The 23187-nt window shown below is 39.0% G+C and overlaps 1 protein-coding gene and 1 pseudogene across 6 annotated transcripts; one reads left to right on the forward strand and one right to left on the reverse strand.

Moving 5' to 3' along the window:
- Positions 1–11239: 11239 nt before the first annotated feature.
- On the reverse strand, positions 11240–12685 carry LOC138631007 (ammonium transporter Rh type B pseudogene; annotated as a pseudogene).
- Positions 12686–13702: 1017 nt separating this feature from the next.
- arfgap1 (ADP-ribosylation factor GTPase activating protein 1) lies at positions 13703–22423 on the forward strand. 6 transcript variants are annotated; one of them, XM_069709949.1, is made up of 14 exons: positions 13703–13914; positions 16026–16096; positions 16667–16776; positions 16943–17114; positions 17394–17494; positions 17577–17663; positions 17759–17873; positions 17961–18017; positions 18799–18831; positions 19054–19083; positions 19865–19921; positions 21173–21232; positions 21730–21785; positions 21903–22423. In XM_069709949.1, the coding sequence occupies exons 2-14, from the start codon at positions 16037–16039 to the stop codon at positions 22240–22242; spliced, it is 1278 nt and encodes a 425-aa protein (XP_069566050.1). In that variant the 5' UTR covers positions 13703–13914; positions 16026–16036; the 3' UTR covers positions 22243–22423. The 6 variants fall into 6 exon arrangements, with proteins under 6 accessions (XP_069566050.1, XP_069566057.1, XP_069566072.1 ...); XM_069709956.1 differs by having other exon boundaries at positions 21736–21785; XM_069709971.1 differs by lacking the exon at positions 21173–21232 and having other exon boundaries at positions 21736–21785.
- The last annotated feature ends 764 nt before the right edge of the window (positions 22424–23187 follow it).

Below are 23187 nucleotides of genomic sequence, written 5' to 3' on the forward strand. Positions count from 1 at the left end.
GATATTTGTCACTTTACATCCCTGTGATAAATACAAATCCTTAAATCACGTATTAATTTTATTTAGTACTATCGGCCTATACAGTATTTTAGACATGAGATTTTTTTAAACATTAAATTAATCTGCAGATTGTTATTTTACAAACTAAGTATCTGAACAATAATGCATTTTTGTAGCATAAACAGTTATAAATGTATCTTTTGTGAAATTTCAAAATGCTGTTAACATATTAGTGCATCAGTAATGTGATTAAATCCTCTTGTATTGTCAGAGTTCAGCAGCATGATGAGTGTTTTTACATTCAGTACAGTACTTTAGATGCATTATGCTCCTTTAGTTACTTTTTTTTTTTAAATTTACAATGTGGTAAAAGACCTCTTTACTTCTTCCGTAGGTGACGCTACAATGTTCACATACAAATATAACTAGCATGTTCTGTTTAACGATACACTTTACAAAAGCAGCAAGAAGTTTGCATACCAGCCCATTAAAATGAAACATTTCCAGATCAATATGAAATTCCTGGAAATGTAGAGAGAGCCCTTGATAAGACATAATGTGAGAGAGTGGCTGAAACCATAAGAAGGACGCTTTGAAGGAGTTTGGCCAATAAATCTGATTATGATTGAACACAAAGTTGTCGTCATGACAGTAGATGATGCATCAGTTATGGATGTTGCTGCAAAATAGCTCCAAGCTCTAAAATGTGGATGCTTCACACACATCTTCCATCAAAGATTCAACACAGAAGATCTATACAATCAGCTCAGTTTTAAGGTGGACACCCAAGATTATCATCAATAATTCAATAACCGTTCCTCAGTTATGGCGCTGAATAGTGTGTTCGTGCCGAACCTTTTGAGGTTACAACTGTCACCCAAAGTCGGCTGGGAGGCTGCAGCCCCTCTGTCACCCTGAACAGGATAAAGCAGGTATATAGATCGATCGATTTTGATGTCACAGCAAAGTTGACCTTTGGCCTTTGGGGTACAGAGTGTCATCACTTTATCATTTTATCCTGTTAGATATCTGTGGGATGTTTTGTCCTTAATAGTGTATGAATTGTGTGAGTTTTTGCCACAGATGTGTTTTGTGAGGTGACACAAAATCTTAGTTCATCCTTGAGTCCTTGAGCTGTCGACGGTACGGAGGCATTATAAAGTGAGTTATTTCACATTATTGAGCAACTCAGATGAATCGTGCAGTGAGCTGCTCAGTGCTGTTTCAACCACTAGTTCAAAACAAGTGAAGTCACTGTTGACAGCGGAAAAAACTGTGTTGCACAGTGGCTTGTGAGGTTTCACTTTTTTTTTTGGCCAAACACCAACACCACATATGCGTACAGTCTACCTGCTAGTTTAATGATAAAAAGGGGGACATAGGCTTGACCTATAGCCCACACACGCTGCAGAAAACCCAGCAGTGGTGAGTGGGAGACGTGTAAAAGCAGATCTGAGCTGAAGGTCTGAATTCACAGTCCACTCAGATGTGAACAACAGTACCTCATGCATGCGTGATACCACTAAAATATCTGCTGTAAGCTGATCACAACGGTTTGATAAAGCAGAACCTCGCCGCCATCTGTTTTCATTTATTATTAGAACAACATCTTGTGAATCTTTCTTTAAAAACAAGCAGCCCTTATTGTAACGCTTGACGTGTGTAGGTGACAAATAACAAACATAACACAAAAACCCAGCTGACTCACCCGTACATGAAAATGACTGAAGCAGTGGCTTGTGTGATCGCACACCTTTGTGACATTTCAACGCCCTTCTATTCTAAAATAAATAGCTGAGTGGAAGGAGCAGTTTCCTCCTCTCCACCTGAACTGTTAGTCATACACTGACACAGATGGGCCGATCAGCAGCCTGCCAGCAGGACTTGGAAGTACCGTAATGCAAATTAATCCAAATGATTGATCTCTGAACCTGGCAGATTGAATGCCAAAACTGTAGTAGACATATAACAGGTGCAAATATTCTTGTTACATACTTTGACAATGATGTATCACACTCCACTCTCACTGTTTACAACTGATTCACATCCAGGTTATGATTAGAATTTTAAAGTATCCTGATGGTTCCCGCACCTCCAGTCACTTTGTAGTAGTCTTCATATGGAGATAAGCATTGAGAGGAAATGCAGTTATGAGTGCAGAGAAACTTGATAGGTGTGAAGGAGCCTAACGCATCCCTGCACCGACACACAATCGCAAGTCTGGATACTACTGCAAGAAAGATGGAGAGCTGAATCTGTGGTCCATGTAGACATATTACCAAAGCATGACTAAAGCCAGGCCACTAGTTTGCATGTAAACACATAAATGGCACCTATAAGTTCCCAACTGTCTCAAAAAAGCTGATTTAAAGGATGTTTTGTCACGTTTTGCAGGTTGAGCTGCACAGAAAGGTTTTCTTCCCTTCTCGGAGGTCATTGTGAAAAAAGGTCAAACGAATCCACACCATCTTGCTCCTGATTTTAAGGTGTCAGACTGATAATGGAGTTTTTCTTCACACTTACTGGCCGGTCTCCGTTTCAGTCATTTCCATTTTTATTCCTGCAGCTCGTGCCTGACTTTACAGAGATCTGTGGATAACAGCAAATGTGTCGCTGCATGGGGATGATGAGTTAATTCATCATTTTAATTGGACATATGGTATGTTTTCAAGATTGCATGGTGCTATTGACATGATACACAATATAATGTACACAGTACAATGAAGTGAATCATCACCACCCACTCATTCCTGATTCAAGATCTTTTTTCCTGCACTCTTTCACTCTTTTAACAAGCTACCGATTTAATTTCCCTTTTTCAAAGAGCCTTTTTCATCTCCATCCTCTCAGTCATATCCCTTGTATCAATACACAAAACTGTTTCCAGTTGGAAAAAAAAAACATTTTTTTCCTTAAATTTATTTTTAACACAGTCATATTTGCACTTATTAAACACCTTCTTCCTCAGAGGCACAATATCAGCTTTCAGCTTACAGCATTTCATAGAAACAGCAGCTGTTAAAGCCTGACAGGGTTTGCAGTCCTTTTGTTTAAAATATGTATATTTTATTTCTGAAATATGAAAAACTAAGAGATATTATGTAGGTGATTAAAGGACTTTTCAGGATAATTACAGTAAAAATGTGTGAAATTAAACCTCCTTTCTGAGCATATTCCTTAATATTGTGAGAACATGTTCAAAGTTTTACTCCTGTGATGTTTTTCTGGTCTAAAAACAGTTTGTGGGTTTCTGCAAAAGCACACATCCTGTTGCAGCTTTAAAAAAAGATGACACTGTTCAGTAGCATCATGTGCAGCTTAAACATGCAACAGACTCCAGAGTCTTATTGTCTTGTTGATGCAGTAAAGTAAGAGTTATTTTTAAACTATTGTAAGCATTGTCCTCAGTTGAAGCTTCATTAACATGGGAGACTGTTCAAATAAGACAAGCGAAGGTAAGTCTTAAATTAAGATACAGAAAATATCCTCTGAATGTGAGCCGTAAAATGAGAACTTTTGATTTAGCCCAATGAGATGTAAAGGGTACTTACAAACATTTACTTCTAAAATGTTAATTTAAAGATTTTTGGTATTCATCAAAATTACTCAGATCAATACAGACTTTTGCCAGTCATTTGAAAATAAGAGTGCCTGTGTAAGAGCTGCAGCTGGAGCAGCCAATATTGTTTGTTTTTTACACCTGATCTATATAGAAATAATAGAGGGAAATCCGTTTGACACTTTTTGACTGTAGAAAATAAACACTAAACTGTCAGCCAACATACAGTGTATTCTTTCATCACTTTGTATTTTAATAAGCAGTCAGCTACCCATCTTTGCCCACTCTTGATTTGCCACCACAGGACACTCTGCTGTCAGTAATTTATTTCGAAGTGAACTTTAGAGAATGTGAAAGGGCTTTTCACTTCACTCTGCAGCTCTGTCTCTTTTATAACATCTTTCATCTCATTGTCTGGGTTTAGTAGCGACGGTTTTTCAGTTTTGATACTAAACTTCAATGTTCACTCTCAGCCGTCTCATTGCATTGTTTCTTGATGCAGCAGGAGTTTTCTGAGGAAAAGTGACTGTATGCTGCCCGGGACAAAGTGGCAGGCAAAGTTTATGATCGTTGGCACATTTTGGAAGCAAAAGAGACAAATATTTCCCTCAGAGGTTTGTGGAAAGTAAAAACAAATAGAGAGGGAATACTGGAATTCAACCAGCGGGCCAGGAACTGAAAGACAACATTTCTCTCTGTCTGCTGGACGCACAAGAGGCAACAGGTTTTGTACAACATTGGCCAATTTTATATGGAGATAGATATTCAATATAAGTATACAAAAAAAAAAAAAAGAATAGACTCAGCAGATGCACCAGAAAGAAGAGCTTTGCATATAGATGTAATCTCTTTTATTTATTCCACATTGTTGTGGTCCAATCAAATAGAAATTAGTCTCTCTGTTGGGGGCAAAAGGTCAGCTGACCAAACACAACATAGCTCATGCCTAATGAAAACTCAAGGACAACTTCAGGATGATCCCAGCATTATGAGTAGTCTAATGTGATGCTGCCATGGCAACAACGTGAGCAGATCGGGTCAGAAACTCTGATGAATGTGTAAAACACTCAGGGGCATGTGTGAGTATTACACAGTGGGTTAATTAGGCTGATACAGTTTAGCCTGACGGCAACATGCAACACTGTGTACAGAACGTGTTTCATAGTGTAATTAGGTAACGCAGCACCACGATGTGAACAGTAATATTCATGTTGATATCACTTATTTCTAACAGAGAGCCTCTCCATCAGATATCACTCAGACATGATGCTTGGACTGTAAATATATGTCCGAGCTGTTGAGTTTTCGAGACGTCAGCAGAACCTCAGAGACTAAACAATAAAAAATAATAACATTCTTTTACTCCACATAACTTCTAATATAATCATGTCAGGCTAAATCAACTAAAATTTATATGAAAGGTTGTAGAATCCATTTGAGATACCTTTCACTTGATGTAGCGGCGCAGCAAAACAAATTGTGTGTTGAATATTTTACTGGATCGTTTTACAAGGCTTCATTTAAGTGTTTTAGAGTAGAGTAACACCGTGTGAAACAAAGCTTTGCAAATGGTTTATGGGGTAGGAAATGCATCCAACACACTTTGCTGAACTTGTATTCTTGCAAAAGAAAAACTTGCAGCAAGCACACAGTATACAGATTCATGCATGCAGAAGTGCTTCAGAACAAACCACATCTTGTGCTGCTGACGACTGAGCGGAGTGACCATAAATCTCTTGCCTGGGGCAACGATGCTGTACTTGTTTGCACAGTTTAGTTTACTGCCTTGTCTTTTCCAGCGGGGATTTAACAGTCTACTGGCTTGAAGTTTACACCTCTTACTGCCAGGCACCTTTTTCAAAAATATTGTTCCAGGCTCATACAATCACCGACTTATTCAGCTTCATAAATCAATGTATTCACTACCCAAAGTGTCAGCCTGACTTTATGTTCAGTGCTACAGCTCTGAGAGCAACACAACACTTCGGTCAAATTGTTGTCAGCATTCCTGCATAACTCATGTAGTAAATGCAAAATTAGTTGTATTGTCTAGTTATGTTTACCTTTTTCAATATTTTATGCTCAATCTATGCTCCATTATTATTACTACGTGCATCCATTGTGTATGAATATTGAAGGTATTTCAGTGTGAAGTTGATGTGTCGTCTGCATACAGTATGTGTACAATGTGCACAACTCAAATACACATGGTGAAGTTAACAGACAACTCTGAATTGAGTACATGGTCGACTGTGTGAACTCGAGTTTTCTGGATGGAGGATTGATTCAGTTTTTCCAAGAAAAATAAAAACATATGTAGGATGTATTCGATCAATTTCATGTTACAAAGTGTATAGTTCTCACCTCTAATATAAAAAGCTGAAGGTGGGTTCAGTCTGTGTTTAATGACACTGACTAAATATAGTTCTGTTTCTTTTTTTCTCTAGCCTGGACCTTCCTCTGCCATCCAACCACCATCCAGGCGGTGGTTGGCGTTCTCAGCACAATGCTGATCATCTCGCTAGCTTGGAATATATTTGTCTTTGTATCAAAATGTTGCTCAGGTAATTACTTTATTTGCTCTAAGAAATCCACTGAAAATATATTCATCTTCTGTATCGAATGATGAATATATTATTCTTCATGCTCTAACAGGAAAAAAAACATGTCGATCGAGGATAAAACGAAGGTATGAATCCTATATTTACTGTTTTAAAGAAAAGACAAACTAATGTCCCTTTAAATAATCAGCATTTTTAAAACTCATGACCTCTTTGTGTGTCATATTCAAGGGGGGGATCAAGGCGGATGGAAGATAATCCTATTTATGGAAATATAAGCTTCGAGCAAACAAGTAAGTGCATTACGTGTTTGTGTGTTTGTGCACGTGCCTTCATATGTTTCTATGAGTTTACAGTGTGATGTTGTTGTCCACAGGCGTAGGTTTGCTTACAGAGGTCGATCCTCCTCACTCGTCATTCGGCTCTTCATCTTTGAGCGGTCAACAAAGAGTCAATTCTGACTCACAGGTAAATCTTTTTAGAGAGATTGAGGTCTTTACGGCGGCTTCACATCACTAAAGCTTCACAGAAACATTTTTATCATAAAGAATAAAGTAAAGCTGCAGTAGAATAAAAAGTTCAGCGTTAAATTAATGGCCTCTTTTTTTTTTTTTTTTTTTTGTCAAGAACTAATAACCAGACCTACAGTGTTGTTAGGAAATATTACATTCTCCTTTTGTGTCTTCTTTTAGTCCAAAACTCAAGACTGCTACGCCAACCTTACCCTGAAGGCTCCAAGGCTGCAGTCTGGCCGCAGCTCCCCACAGATTCAGTACTCAGACGTGGTGCAAATAGAGAAGCCACCGGAGTCCGAGCAGGAAGATGATGATGGTAACACAGAAGATGTTTCCAACATGTTTGATCTGTACGCTTCTGTCCAAACTCAGAGAACCAAAATCATTGACACCGCAGACGGCGGGGAGGGTTACGCAAACCATCTCTAAGACTCAGAAGACATACAGTACCTGGCCTGCTGGAGGCTTCAGCTGTCACCACAGGATGGCGCTGTATGTTACTCTATGATAAATGGACCCCCCCCCACCCCTCTCTGTGTAGTGATGAAATTTCACACTTCTCTTCCTGATTGTGTTGGTTTTATAGGACAACAAACATTGTTTTGAATCTTGCTTGTTTTCATGTTTTACTGAAATGAAATACAGTTTCGAGAAGAGTGAGGCATTTGATTGAATAATATGGATAGGTCGCTAATCATTATGATAATTTGTCTGGTGTGTTTTTACACATCTGAAATGTCCTTGTCCAGCTTTCCTTTTTAAAAATGTGTATTTGTTTTTCAACAAAAGTTTAGTGACCTTAAAAATATACCACTAGATATGAGAAAAAAAACTCTCATGGATTGTTTTAAAGCCCCAGAGGCAGCAGAAGAGAGGAGGCGTTGATTGGAGCTGAAAACAACACATCTGAAACTGAAAACCTAAACTAACCTACTGCCTCGCCATGTGTAGTTTACATCTGTCTAGACTCATAATAAACGGAGCGAAAACTTTGAAGGAATTAAGTCAATAAAGCCGACTGACAGTAAGACGATGCCTCGAATAGAGAAGCTGCTGCAAATAAGCTACAAATTCTAAAACGTGGAAGCTCGTCAGACATCTTTAACCCGTAAACAGACACAGTTTCAAGGTAGACACATGATGATTAATGTCACCAGCTCTGACTAAATGTCAAATAACGTCACAGTCTTCTCTTCTGTTTCTCAGTTATTGTGTTAAAAATATAGTCAGAAAAGTATTTTTGCAAGTTAACCGTTGACCTTTTGTATATAAAAAGTTTGTTTGTTCTGAACCGGATGCCTCTAGCCACGGCGGATGCATGGAAGGATAAAAATCTGTGGGTGTGAGGGAGTTGCAACCCAACTTCTGTGGCCTGCTTCCCCTTTCTACTTGAGGCTAGCATCTGGTGGCTACATTAGCTGCTGCTGGCATGACACACCTTCGTCATCAACGTCACGAGAAAGAAAAATGAGCATAGTAAAAGAGATAATATTTCTGTTTATGCTGAAATCATGTTAATACGAGTAGTGCTTTGTGAAATGACACATTTTTGAGTGGAGCGCGGCTGTAAAACATATATACTGTCTCTCAGGGTGACGGAATAAATCTCTCCTCCCTCCTTTCACTAATCTTTCTTGAAGTTCCTTAAGCGTCACTTACTTCTGATATGTTAATGTTTGTCGAATCACTGATCCCTTCATCTGACCTGATACAAGAGTGACAGAAATAAATGACCAATTACCATTTTTTCCCCCAGAGTTGTCAGTTCTGTTAAACTCCATTCGTTGCGACATTAGGCTCTTTGGAAAGAAGGTCCTTTTGGTCTGTACTTTCTACCATATCACACAACCATTTAATGTCAGAGGTAACTGTTAACGAAGCAAAAATCAATCTTCGCGATAATCTTTTCTAATGATTGATGCCAGTTACAGGCTGTAAAATTATATTTCACCAGTGTGATGTAATACACAGAGGAAGGGAATGAAGGCTTCCTTTGTGGTCATTATTTTAAAACTCCTGAATCAAAATCAGAAAAGAAATCTACTTTAGAAATTGAACTGTAGCCATAATAAGAATCATTTTCCTCTCTCGCTGTATAATGTGAGAAGTAAAAAAAAAAAAAAAAAAAAAAAATTAAATAGAAATAAAAATGCAGACAGATATGGACAATTTATTTCAAAAATCAAATTGCACCAGTGTACCATGTCTAAATCTTGCAGGGATAAAACTGAAAATATTTCTACACTTATTTTTACTCATGCTAGCAGAATGTCAGTCAGTTTGTTGGTCTGTTTCCACTTTGGATTACATGATATTTATAATCTACTTCAACCAGGTTTGTTTTCTTCGGACCCATTAGATTCGACTAATTCCAGGATTACCATTAAAATTTGGCTGCCAAATTTTGATGCATTTGAGTGTGCTGATGTTTCCACTCAAAGCACTGCAACAGAGACTCAGAGCTGCTGGCTTACACTTGCACTCTGTTACCTCGTGGAAAATACAGTTTACATAGAACTTTGCTTTCCAATTGACCACGATTAGATAAGGCTCATTATTGACCCTATCAGTTAATAAACATGTTGATGGACATGTAGTTAACCTTTGAAACGACTTAAAATAGACATACAAAGAGCCAACTCTGCTTAGTTGTCAATTTATAATCTTTTTAAGGACACAATTAAATTATATGAAGTTGTTTTGTTGACTGGATGTGTTTGGCAAGGTACAAAGCTACTGTTGAGTTTTGGCATATTTAGATTTAAAAAAGCATAACGTGGCCCAATTATCTTAAATTAGACACGATTAAAAAAACAAAAGTGTAAAAAATAAAATCACAGTAAGTTACTTGTCAATTGTTGCCAGTTAGTTACTGTAGTAAAAATCATAATGTTAACTGTAAATTGAAAACACATTTTAGATACTGTATTTTTGGTTACAGTTGTAGTGTTTTAAGTGTAAAAAAGAAAATTTACTGTAAAAATGTACAGTTTTGAAGTTGTAGTATCAGTATATGATATACTCCGGTATGTTTAACAATAAATGCAGAGGGACAGCAAACAATACAATTTCTTCACTATTTATTATTAATTGTTGAGCGGTAACATTTAACTTTTGCTTATTAGATTAGCATACCATTGCCACCACAAACAGATAAAATTTGCGCTGCCTGAGACATGTTAGTAGAATTTATCAGGTGTTTATTAGTTATTGAGATAACGATATCACAGATGTTTGATATTTTACAATCTTTGATGCAATGTGGCCCGCTAAAGACTTTTCTTTATAAACTAAAAAAATGGTTTCTGTTGCACCAGGTGTTATAACTGCCATAAACTATCAAGCACTTAGCCGGCTTCACAGTTTGGCCTTCCAACTGATCCGATGAGGACTAATTCCTGGTGTATTACTGTATTTCACATCAGTTTAAGTCCGCAATATCTGGATTCAAAACAGCAGCCAGCCAAGCTTGGTGTTACGAAACAGAATGACCTGTTGGGTCATTTCATTTGTGAAAGAAGGTAACTTCAGTAAAAGTTCAGCAAGCACTATTGAAAACACAATAAGTGAACTGTATCTGGTATGACAGATAATATATGTATAAACACATAAAAGTATTTAGAATGGCCTGTAAATTGTGACACAAGTCCCATGAAGGTCAATTCAGGTGATGAGTCGGTTGAAAGTGGTGATTGAGTGAAACATAATCGTGATAGGTTGAAGATATTAAAGGACACATTGCATAACTTTCATTTGATCCTAAAGGTGTTGTGCTTGTTTTTCAGTATATTCACATTTGAGAGCAGCTTTTGACTTTCAATATAATTCTGAGATAAATGCAAACCGTCATAGTTGTGTTTGAATGGTGTACTTTGGTCTATAAACTGTAAAGCGGTTTAGGACTTGCCATGAATAGAGCTGCTGTGTCCCGCAGATTATTAAAACCATCATACCTTTAAAAATGTTTTATTTAATTTTGTTGTTCTATTCGCATTTTTAAAGCTTTATATATTTGTTGTATTATGATCCTTTTTATAGTCATTTCCATTCTTTTTCTGTGGATTCTGTAAAGCCCAGTAAATATGGATCACACACATACTGTATATGACAAATATTGGCTATTCAGTAAGAGCTCTTCATACCTACAGATGAAATTAATCAACTGAGAAAGCAAAAGTCACTGAGTTACCCATAATGAACGCTAAATAAAACTAAAAAATGAAACTACGCTAATATGTTGGAGCATTATGCTTTATAAAAAAAATACTACAACCCAGGTTGTAAAAAAAAAGACACACAAGTTAAAAAAAAACTTAATTATATAAAATTTTATTCTCGTATTTCACACTTTTATTTTTTTTGTCATTTTGCATAAACTGCAAGATTCACATAAACAGTACAGCATACATTTGATTAATAATAATAATAATAATAATAATAATAATAATAATAGTAATAATAATAGTAATAGAATGTAAACACTACTTTAGTTGCACAGTGATCAGTGTCACTTCTGTGACACTGCAAAACTTTCAGGTGAATAACATTGGAGTATATTTGTGATTACCATAATTTAAAGCTGATCCACAGTGACTAAAAAAACCTCAGACTTTGGAGTTCATAGATTTCATTTGTCCCTTTTCGTCGTGGCTCAGGGGGGTCTTGACCGCCTCTAATCGGTTAAAGTCAGAGGGCACGTCGAAGAAAAGCTCATCATCGAAGCAGTCCTCATCCGACGGCGACGCCATGAACGGCAGCTTCAGGACCAGCCCGGTGAGCAGCCCGCCGCATGTCGACGCTGCGATGGTGGAGAGGATAGCTGCGACCTGGAACAGAGCTTGCTCCTGTGCGGTACGTCCCAAGCCCGGCTTCAGCCCGGGAATCAGCTGCTGCAGCTCGAGCAGCTTGGGATCCCCCTGAGGTGGAGCGCGGTGGGAGAAGATCTGGTACATGCTGGGCCCGTAGGTCTCCTCGGTGGCCAGCAGGATGGCACAGATCCCCGCTGTGGAGGATATGAGGCCAGTGAGCCCGTGGAGATTGTGAATGCCGCACTGGTCTTGGATCTTCAGGCGTTTGGCCAAAAAGGGGGTCAGGTATCTGTAACCGAAGAAACAGGCGGTGCAGCCCATGATGCCCAGGGTGTATGCAGCCGCAGGGGAAATCATCATGTCCACAGAGGCCCCGACTGTCACTCCACCTGCCAGAGTGACATTCTGGATATCAGCCATCGTGAGCTTGCCTCTCTTATTGAACACCGCAGACAGAGCGAAGGCCGTGAGGGTGGATGAGCTCAGACCTATAAAAGTGTGGAGAATCGCTCTGTGTTGGTCGTCACCCTTTAATGTCAGAGCAGAGTTAAATGACGGCCAGAACACCCAGAGGAAGAGGGTTCCCAGCACACACAGGATGTCAGACTGATAGCTGGTGATCTCTTTAGCGTGTCCATCATTCAGGCTCGGGCGATACAGCACAAATGTCACCCCCAGACCAAAGTAGCAGGCGAACAGGTGAATAAGGATACTGCCGCCTGCATCGTTGATCCTAATGTACTTCAGCACAGCCCACTCTGTCACAGAAAAGAAAGGGATCTCTAGCAAAGCCATGACCAGCAGCTGGACAGGACTGGTCTTCCCGATCACGGCGCCGAAGGAGATGAGCACCACAGCACAGGCGAACTCTGCATTCAGCAGGTTGACGACCCCCAGGTGAATTTTACCGTTGTAGTAAAACTGGAAGAAACCTTGAATCAGGATGGCCCACTGGATCGCGAACGTCGCCGTGAGAAAGTTGAAGACCATCCCACTGAAGCCGTAGAACCTGAAGAAGGCCAGCAGGCAGCCGAAGCCCACGAAGATCATCACCTGCACGTCAGCGAAGTAGGGGTAGTCTCGATACAGGGAGTTCTCCATCGGGATGGTCTGGTTGTTTTGCAGCTTGGCGTTGGCATTGTCATCATAAGTGACAAACAAAGCATAAAGAACCAACATTACAACCTCCAGCACTAACACAAGCCCTGGTAGGCGCACCCTGAGACTTGTAGATGCATTCATGTTGATGCGCAGCTCGAGTCCACTCAGTTTCCTCCAAGCTGCAGCAACATCCCTTTTATACGTCTATTTGATGAGATAAGAGCGGCTCATAGTATTGGGCAAGGAGTTTGACCCCGTATAGGACTGTTATTTATTGCAGCACCTCAAGTGAGGAATGTACTTTCATCTCTGATGAACCAGAATTGCCGTCTCTTGTCCCGCTGCTGTTTGCCATCACAGTCCTATTTAAAATTAAGTTTCTGAAAGTAAATTATGATTTAAATGATTTAGGGAGAATAAAAAGAAACGAAGTTTGAGTTACTTTTACACAACATAAAACAACCTGTGAGGGAAACCTGTGTACATGTTAAGGTTTATCTTTGCATTGCATCGAGTACGTTGTGATTACCATTTCACCGCTATCAGTTCACATAACAGAGGTAAAAGTAAAATTTATGACTTTTTCTTTGACTTATTGATTTTCTGATAATGATCAGGAACCGTCAAAGGCAGCTGGTATATGAACAACGATAGGCAACACTTCAATCTCTTACACTGACAAGGCAGGTGTCATTGAGATGTTTTCAATTGCTTATATGGTGATTTATGAGCGTGTGGGGGAATTAAATGAAAAAGATTATGCTTAATTCCATATAATGGCTCACTGTCAAACTATCATCACGCAATTAGAAAGGAGCCCTCTCTTATAACACCTGTGGTCCTGCTACACGCTACAAGCAGCTAATTAAAGACATTTCAACCTAGAAATATGTAAATACAGGAAAATTCTGCCCCGATATGACGCTGAGATTTTACTTTATACAATAGTAAACTTTTTTTTTTTTTTTTTTAATCAATTTATTTACTTTTAGAAAGGATAGCGTTACACAAAGGCGTTTTCTTGAAAAATAGTCTCCTAAATAAGAAAAGTTTAATTTCTTTAACCCTCCCGTCCAACAGGTGGCAGTAATGCGCTCACACGGTAGTTTGCAGCTTCCAACAATTCTTAAAAGAAGAAGAAGAATTGGCGTCCCATGATGCATAGCACTGCCAACGTATGCAAACAGGAACATGGCTCCCGGTGTTTAACGTCGGTCTTCAAAGAATATTCCCGTGTCTGCCTGAAACAGTCCGTGACAACCCGACATCCCCTGCCGGCTCCGTGAGAGACGACAAACGCCTGTTGAGTTGATCAGCGGAGCCTCCGGACCCGGAAATCAGCGTCTCCGTTGTCTGTCAGTCTCAGACAGGTAACGGGCCAGTTAGCTCGCGTTAGCAGTCAATAATCATGTCTGCCCTCCTAAATGTGCTCATTTGTGTTGTTTACATTTGGAGAGCAGCTCTGAATCTTCACCTGAAAGCGAGGCAGGCGAGCATATGCAGGTTTGATCCACGTGTTGGTTATAAAAACGCGCAAACCGGTGCGTGAAATCCGGCGTTTTCTCACAAGCAGCGGTGACACGACTGCAACTCTCTGTCGAGGCCAATGACACACATTTCCGACATTTTTCTAGAATATGATGTTTTAGCAGGGTTTTTCCGATTATCATAACGCTTAAAGGAACACAAAACGTGCTGGTGTGACAATAGGAAGATGAGAAAAGTGCAGCTCAAATCCAGGAGCCATGAGCCTGGTTTGACCAAATCTGAGAGGTTATGATTATTATTCCATGTCACAGTTTGCTTTTCAGAATAAATGTCACGATAATAATAATTGTCCAAAATGATGTGAAAAGGCAGCAGTTCGTACCTTCCCACCCTCTACTGCCCTCCAGAAACCCGCTCAGACACTTTTATTTGCTCTTTTCTTCAACTTGCTGCAGTGATTTCTGAAGAGGGCCTCTGTTAAAAACATCACACTCGCCTGTGAATGTGCACATCAATACAAAAAAAATAAATAAATCTACCCTCACGCAGAAGTTATACTCAACCTGTGGCTGAGATCTTTAAACTACTGAAAAGGGATTTGATCATCGCAGAAAAGTTGATACACAGAAAATTAATTACGTTCATCTGTAATTCATTTCAGCAGCAACGATGCCAAACATTCACTTCTTCCAGCTTCTCAAATGTGATCATAGGCAGCTTTTTCACTTTATTATATCATTACAATGTGAACATATTTGGTTTTAACACTGTTAGTCAGATTAAAAACGCGTCACTTTGGGCTCTGTGAAGTTTGTGAAAGAAAATGTTGCTTTTTGTGCATTATGGATTATTGTTGTGAATGTGCACTTTTATTACCATCACTGCTGTCATTGTGTCTTGGTAGTTTGATTGAGGCCGGCCTGGTAGGCAGGTAGTAAGAAATATTGATAATCACTGCATGCTGTGTAAAGGTCTGTGTAACTGTCTCCTGACATGCTGAATGGTCAAAGACAGACGATAACCTCAAAATATTATGACTAATCATAGAATAAGAGCTCCCACGTGATTCTCACAATTATTGCTTATAACAGTAGAAAATAAGTTAATATTTGTGACTGTATTATGATTGATTAATGCTGTAATGTGTGTAGTGGATTGCCGTGCCGATGCTGGTACCGATGCCTTGACTTCAATACTGGTACTTTTGTCGATGCCAATTTTGTATTAAATTCATTTGAAGAAAATGGAAATTGTATCACACATTACGGTGCAAATCTTTTACATACAGTTTAGAGCGTGATTGTGTAACCCAGGTTTTTTTTTTTTTTTTGTAGCTACAATTACCAGATGTCCCCTGAACGCCTCGCATGCAGGTTACTGATGTTCTGGAAATGGTCCACTTGTAATTAATAAATGTTAACTCTGCAGCTGACGAGGCATTTTTTGATGCAAGATACCTCCGAGCCAATTTGGTTGGTTCCATAAAAGTATTGAAGTTGGATCTCCAGCCCGACGCGTCAGTCAGTTATTTGTTTATAAAGTTTGACGCATTATTATGTAGCAACTTTTTCAGTTTATCAGCAGTTTAACGTGCGGTCTGATGAATATTTGGCCGAGGGGCTTTACTGAAGCCTTGTGGGACTTCTGGTTGCAGCCTGCTGCTCTCATCCACCTTCCAGGCGAGGCACAATTAATCTCAAAGAATCCTGCTGTCTGTGGAGAGGGTCCAGTTCTGTTTCAGATTACATCATCAAAACAACAGCATCTCTCATTGCTGTCCAGCCTTTGGAAGCATTGGTTTAAATTCACAAAGTCGATTACTGTTATTTCATTAAAAAAAAAAGATAGAGAGGTGTGATTTTATTTGTTTAAGATGTTGCTTGGAGTCATGAAGTTTGGTTTGAAAGTTGTAATTCCCTGCAGCTCATATTAATCTTTTGATTATCTGCTTTTGATAACAATTGTTAAGAAGACCTTTACACTTGTCTTTCAGTGCGGGTCATTATGGCGAGTCCAAGGACCAGAAGAGTTCTGAAGGAAGTGAGAACCCAAGACGAGAATAATGTACGTCCTCACGGCAGCTCGTGCACGAGGCTTCATTGCTTCGTCCATCTGATGTGACCTTGTACTGTTATTCACACAGAAGGTAGCAGGTGTTTGGGAGTCGTGCGGTGAAGCGTCTTCTCACGATACCCTCTTTAATCCCTCTTCAAATAAACGGAGAGAGTTGTTTCAGGTGCCCGTGGACATTTGGTGGTTTGCCTTTTTGGCAGTCGCAGGAGGACAGGTGTAATGTCTCCTAGTCTTAAAAATGTGTTGCATTAATGAATGTGGTATTATTTTGTATTATTCAGATGACATGCTGCAAAAATAGTAGCATACTTTAACTTAAGTAAAGAACATCGTTTTTTTTTTTTTTTATTCAAATATTTTGTCCCCAGAATCTTATTCAGAATGAAATGTTTCTGTATAATAGTGAAATTGAAAGATTTTAATGTTTGTTTTGCTGTATTTGTGTCTTAAAAACAACATTGTGTTCAGATTTGAAGATATCTTCCAAACAAATGTAGGCTCAGGCTATAAAGATTTACATACATGCCTTCAATAATTGTCCAGTTCCTCTGGTTTTTCCAGCTGTGTTTCGAGTGCGGGGCGTTTAACCCTCAGTGGGTTAGTGTGACATACGGCATTTGGATTTGTCTCGAGTGCTCCGGCAAGCACAGGGGCCTGGGAGTTCATCTCAGGTGAGGGGAATAGAATATATCATGGGTTTAGCAACATCAGAGACTTTCACAAGGATGACCTTTTGTGAATATGTTTCATAATTGTAAGAATGAACAGGCCGTTCATTACCAAGAAACTGTTACAGCCTGATAATATTTCATTTATCTCTTCTGCCCCGTCGAACAGTTTCGTGCGCTCGGTCACGATGGACAAGTGGAAAGAAATCGAGCTGGAGAAAATGAAAGCGGGAGGAAACGGGAAATTCCGTCTTTTTCTTGAAATCCAAGAAGATTATGATCCCAACTGGACTTTACAGGAGAAATACAACAGCAAAGCAGCTGCACTCTTCAGGGACAAGGTGAGCAGCACAGAGTTCAATGATTGAACTCGGTGGCCAGATCTCAATTATTGTTTTAGACATTTTCAGAGTTAGAACTGAACTCTTTGTTCTGTCACTCGGAGAGAGAACATATGTTGGTAGTTTGTTATAGAAATACATTAGTTTATCTGTAAGGTTTAAAATATACAAAAGAAGGACTTGATTTAAAAAGTGAAATTATTAGTGTGTGTGCTAAACAAATAATTATGAGGGTATGTCCTGTGGATCAGAGGAATTCATCCTTTTTGTTTATGACAGGTTGCAACTCTAGCAGAAGGTAAAGACTGGTCCATCGAGACATCCTCTGCTAAAAACTGGACATCTCCTCAACCCAAGACCAGCCTTTCATCCTCTCATCGGTAAGAACGGCGGACGTTTCAAATGTGCTTATGCTTATCAGAAACAGAACAGTCGTCCAAGCAGTGAATTTCTTTACTTTAGCTCGGGAGGACCGGGACAGAACACGGCGAAATCTGGCGACAAAGCTTTTGAAGACTGGTTGAGTGACGATGTCAACTCCTATCAGAGGTAAATGTGTTTCTTTCATTGTGCTCCTGTGTGTTGTGTTCTCTATTTTTTTTTTTTTAAAAAAATTTTTTTAATCCTTCCTCATCCTTCTTCAGCGGAGGTGGTTACAGTGGGAATCAAGAGAATCGCTACGTTGGCTTTGGCAACACAGTGACTCCAGAGAAGAAAGAGGATGACTTCCTGAACAATGCCATGTCTTCTATTTACTCAGTAGGTCCTTGAACATGTCTTCTAGCTGAGTTGTACTTTTCGTTGTGTATTTCCTCTTGTTAACATCTTTGTTCTTATGTTTGACAGGGTTGGAGCAGTTTCACTGTTGGAGCTAGCAAATTTGCTTCTATTGCCAAAGATAATGTAAGTGTATTTAAATAGGAGGGATTTAAAGGGATTTAAAAAAAAAAAAAAAATGTTGTGGGTTTTTATATGGTAGTCTACTTATCCATAGTCAATGTATTACTTGGAGTACAGTTTGAAGGAGCAGGCAGCTCTACCGACACAGCAGCTAAAGATGTACTGCAGTGGACGAGGTCAGCAACAAATGGCACTTTAGCCACCTAACAAAAAGGTCAACCTAAAACATTAATATAAAGTCCATGCTCTGTTTAGAATATTTTTACCGCTTTACCTTACTGTCAAACAGCCTTTTCCAACAGGGAACTGGGGTCATTATATCCAACTTTGAACTCTTTAAAGGGGTCACCAGACCCCCTTTGATAAAAACAGTCATTTTACCTCACAGAACAAAGGAGCTATTGGTTTTAGTGGTGCCCCCATTGATTAGTTTGTTTGTCTTAGTGTGTGACTTGGTGTTGTTTTAACACCTTAGTTCGGGTCCAAACAAACACCAAAGTCACACAACAACACAAACAAACCAATCAATCAAAGGTAGCCATCGACCTGCAACTCTTGTGTCGTGTGAGGTAAAATGTATGTTTTTGTCAAGGGAGTGTGGTGGCTTTGAAGAGAGCGATGTCACGGCCTCACTTACCTGTTGGAAAAGGTGGTCTGTTCATACGATCCAACAAAACACACGGCACTATCCCTTTAAGTTGTATATTGAATTTCTGCATGAAATACAAACTCTTAAAAAAAGTTTGACCAATCATTTTTCTTCTTCTTCTTTCCCGTCATGCAGACAAGTAAACTTGCAAACCAAGCAACCTTAAAGGTAAGACTGATGTAGTCACAGGTAACCTGTCACGGGTGCTGTTAGTAAAGGTTTTTATTTGACCTCCGTCGATTGTACCGAGTTGTCCCCTCTCACTTGAGGGTGTTAGCATTCATAAACTGTATGCTATTTTGCTTGTTAAATCTCTTACTATCTACTGTAAACTTTCAAGCGTTAATAACTGTTACTACTTTAATATCTCTTTGCCTTCTCTGGATGTAGTTAAAGGGCTATAAAGCGCCCCCAGAACCGGTAATGCAGTTTATAGGTGCATGGCGCTTTGTTCACATCATATTATATTTTCATTTCTAAAGATACATGTTGTCAATTTTTAAATGTTTTTGTGTGCTTGTCAATTTTCTTTAGTTACTTAAACGGTAAAAGAAGCGTTTTTCAAAATGTTTTTAAATGTCATCTTCACCTGCTTCTGCTTGGTTATACTATCACAAAGCATTGTGTCTGTCTTGATGCTTATTTTTTGAGTTTATGGATAACCTTTGAAAGACAGCTGGTGACCGTTTTGCGTGATAGGGTTTATTATGGGATGGGGATCATTCGTAATTCCTGCGTGTAATATAGACATGAACAGAACCACTGTTCACTCAAACATTGATAATTATCTATATATATGTATACACAAGTATAAAGTTATCCATTCATGCATGACAGTTTTTGTGTTCACTGCTCACAGTGCTAGAGGGGTCATGGCATGTAAAAACATTTCAATTAAATGCCCTGAATTTGGCACTTTATGTGGTTGTTTTTTGAGTAAAAAAAAAAAATTCTTTGTGCAACATGTTAACATGCAGAGTAAAAAAAAAATTAAAAAAATAATGCTGTGTTTAATATTTGAAATTACAGATGTTCCTTGTTAGTGTTTGGAGCCATTACACCCTCTAGTGCTTGTTCAGTGTCACGGTGAATGGGAATGATCCGTCTCCTCATGCAGAACAAGCAGCTCGGTGTCTTGCAGTACTGTGAATGTTAAACCGTGTTTCATTCAAGTCAACTCTCCTCTCTGACTTCCAACTAGGCCTCTGAGTTAGGACAGACATTAAATGAGAATGTTATCAAACCCACCCAGGAAAAGGTAACATTGATGTTTGAAGTTGTTGATTTGGTGGTGGGATGCAGCGCTTTAGACGAAGAACAGCTTCAGATGTAAATGTGCTTTTGTCTCCACTGCTCGTCTGTGCTCGTTGATCTGCTTCATGCCAGCGTTACATTAAACGACAAAACCTGCCGTGTCACGGATGAAAGATCCAATCTTCGTTTCTCCCCGTCTGTGACTCGATCACGAGATTCGCAGCGGTGACCTGTTTATTTGAGAACATGTTTGAGCCCGTGTGAACTGTCACCAGATAAAGTTACAACACAGTTCATGTGTCTTTGTTCAGATATCACGCCTTATTTCAAGGCGTTTCTGCATATTTTCTATTTGCAGAAAATTACATCTACTTGAGATCATTTGAATGTTTCAAACATGTTCTGTTACTTAAATTGGCAATTAAACTGTTAGTCAGTGTTTTAATTCAAATATCTAGGCTACATTTAGCAAATTCTTTTTTCAATTTTGCTTCAATAGCCAACTTCAGAGATGAGGAAATTGAAATTTATTACAAAGATTTAAAACATGTATTTTCCCATTTCTCTGGCCAGGCAACTCGACTAAAGATGTCTTATTTGGCCACAAATTTAAGACTTCACTCATCTTCACTGAAAAAGGAAGCTTCTGACATTTTCTTATTGAGTTCTGTGAACATGAAATGACACAACCTGGAGCTCCTCATGTGAAAACAACTGCTCACTCTTTGTGTAGCCGGTGTGTTTGAGACTTTACGTCGACTTAAGCTTTTGCTCGTGTGCGAACTGAATTACCGAAATAACGGTGTGTTTTTTCTGTAGAAATGCTTTAAACAGCTTTAACGTTTACTGTCGGGTGAGCAGCTCCTCGATGTGTCTTTCTATGAGAACAAATGAGTCCAGTACATCTGCAAGAAAACATACAGGAAGAATGACTCTGAATTAACTTAAAATAATATGGTTTACCATGCTGTGTTGTGGTTTATTCTCTGTATAAAGCCCTCTGACTGATGTTAAACAAACCACTTTTGTCTTCTAATGTACAGTTGGCATTGCTGATACAAGAAATCTGTAGGATTTGCTTTTTTAAAGTCTTTTTACTGTCTGTCTCCACCCCCTCACCCCCCCCAACTAATTATCTTTGCCATTAACAAAACAAATTATCGCTCAAAAATGAACACTTCATGTTCTATATAACAAACATGTGAATACATATTTTTGTTTTTATTAGTTTTTAATAATAATTTGGCTCATCCAGGTGAAAGATGGCAAATTGCTAGATGAAATGGCAGTCGGCATCACTGGGCTGGCAAACAAGGTAGGATGGGCAGATAAGCTGCCGCACTCTACAGATGCAGAACCAGTCTCCTGAGGGAGGAACAAGAGTCCTGATCACAGAAACTCCTCTGCTTTAACCTGCACCTGTTAGTCCACCAGCCGTATGAAAACACTGCGGAGGAAGTCCGTCCTAGTGACCATTAACCCTCCAGGACACTGGTTCTGCACTGTTGATGAAAATGTGAACAATACTAATGAAACGTAATTTCTCGTTTTTCTTGCTGCCATTTATATTCTGGTGGTGAGTATGACCAGAAAACTCTTATGATGTTAAAAATTTGTGTCATTTTTTTTTTTTTTTTTAATCAATGCCTCGATGAGTTGCTAAAACTACATTTAAATTGAATTATTTATGTTTTGGAGCTAATATTATTTTAGTATTTAAGTAATCTTTTCAGTATTATTCATTTGTTTCACAGTCTTAGTGTTTTGACCCTGAAAGTTACACCTGCATTAAAAAAAGTATTTGAACTTTAGGTTCAGGGAGCCGGATCTAAATTGACTAACCTCTTCTCTGGAAAACCGGAAGATGGGTAATAAAAACAACTTCATACACATTTTTTATAAACTATTACATACAAAATCTTTAGCACCGTGTGATTTAATGATGACGTATTAAAGCATTTCCTTACGTTTTCTACTGCGCCCAGATGTCCTGGAGAGAGCTACCAGAACATGGATGCCACTGAGGGATATCAGGGCAGCTCTACCCAGCCTGTGGCAAAGGACTTCTGGGAAACCTTCGGCAGCAACAACTCCTTAAAGGCCAAGAAATCTCCCAGCAGTGACAGCTGGACCATCGCAGATAACTCTGCGAAGAAGAGCTCTGACAGTTGGGACAATTGGGGCTCTGAAGCGGCGTCCAACAACAAACACAGCACAGAGGAGAGCTGGGAGGCCTGGGATAACAACTGGGATAACGCAGATGGTAAGAAAAAGAAGAGTCCCACGAAACCTGCGGAGGAAACCTGGGATAGCGCAGACTGGTAGTGACCTCACAACCATACATCTCCTCACCTTTTTTCCTACTCTGGCCTTTTTCCTCCGTCTCTCTCCCTCTGTTCATCTCACCGGCACTTGTGAGGGAAAGCGCTGCGTCAGCGTTGTTCCCGTTAATGCATTCAAAATCCGTTTATCGTACCTCCAAGAATAAAGCCCTGGGATAAGTTGAGATCATTGTGAAATGAATACTCCTTTAAAAAATACGACTATATTGACTTTCAGTCCTGCATATTATTGTAAACTGCCTTCATTACCAAAAAAAAGAAAAAGAAATCAGTGTAGATAAAGTCATAACTTAACATATGGGCTCCCCAAATATACCAGTCTTATAAAAGCCAGTGTTCCTACTGTGGGTTAAGAGACACTGGTCTTCAATTCACCATAAAAATGATGCATGGCAGAGAAGATCTGACGTTGTAAATATGGTTCGTTGTAAATACAGAATGATTGACTAAACATTAATGACAGTATTTTCTGTGCTCAATTCAATTAGACCCGGAGAACATTTTCCCGTTTTAGTTTATTAAATCTGATTGTTGACAAAATAAGGACCTTCCATCCTGTAAAGTAAAGGAACAAACAGTCAGTGTGACAAATCGTCTACTATTGATCAAATTCTCTGTGGATATGAACGAACAATTTTAATAATAATAATAATAAAAAAAAGCGTACGTGTAATCAGTTATTAGGACTAAATGGCCTTCACAGTCATATTTTTTTTTTTTAAACGTGCAAATAGTCACGGGATTCAAAATCAGCAGAGAGCTGCTGATCCAAAATCGTCATGGAAACAACGGGATGTCTGACAGGTTTGATGGTCCCTCTGCTAAAATGTATAAGTTGCTTTAATAAATCCCATTGCTGTTATCACATAAGCTTACAACTTACAAGACATTTGTGTCAACTAGGTTTATTTGATTTTTGCATCAATCC

This window comes from Brachyistius frenatus, unplaced genomic scaffold, assembly GCF_029030835.1.
Source record: "Brachyistius frenatus isolate BFR_SWC_R1_liver_20210118 unplaced genomic scaffold, ASM2903083v1 Contig_4, whole genome shotgun sequence".
Classification (NCBI taxonomy): Eukaryota; Metazoa; Chordata; class Actinopteri; family Embiotocidae; genus Brachyistius; species Brachyistius frenatus.

Excerpts from the sequence above, each read along its gene's own strand:
- arfgap1 (XM_069709949.1), top strand. The coding sequence starts at position 16,037 with ATGGCGAGTCCAAGGACCAGAAGAGTTCTGAAGGAAGTGAGAACCCAA. Across the intron at positions 16,777-16,942 it reads GGCCTGGGAGTTCATCTCAG|TTTCGTGCGCTCGGTCACGA; the intron begins GTGAGGGGAATA and ends CCCGTCGAACAG. Across the intron at positions 21,233-21,729 it reads TCACTGGGCTGGCAAACAAG|GTTCAGGGAGCCGGATCTAA; the intron begins GTAGGATGGGCA and ends TTTGAACTTTAG.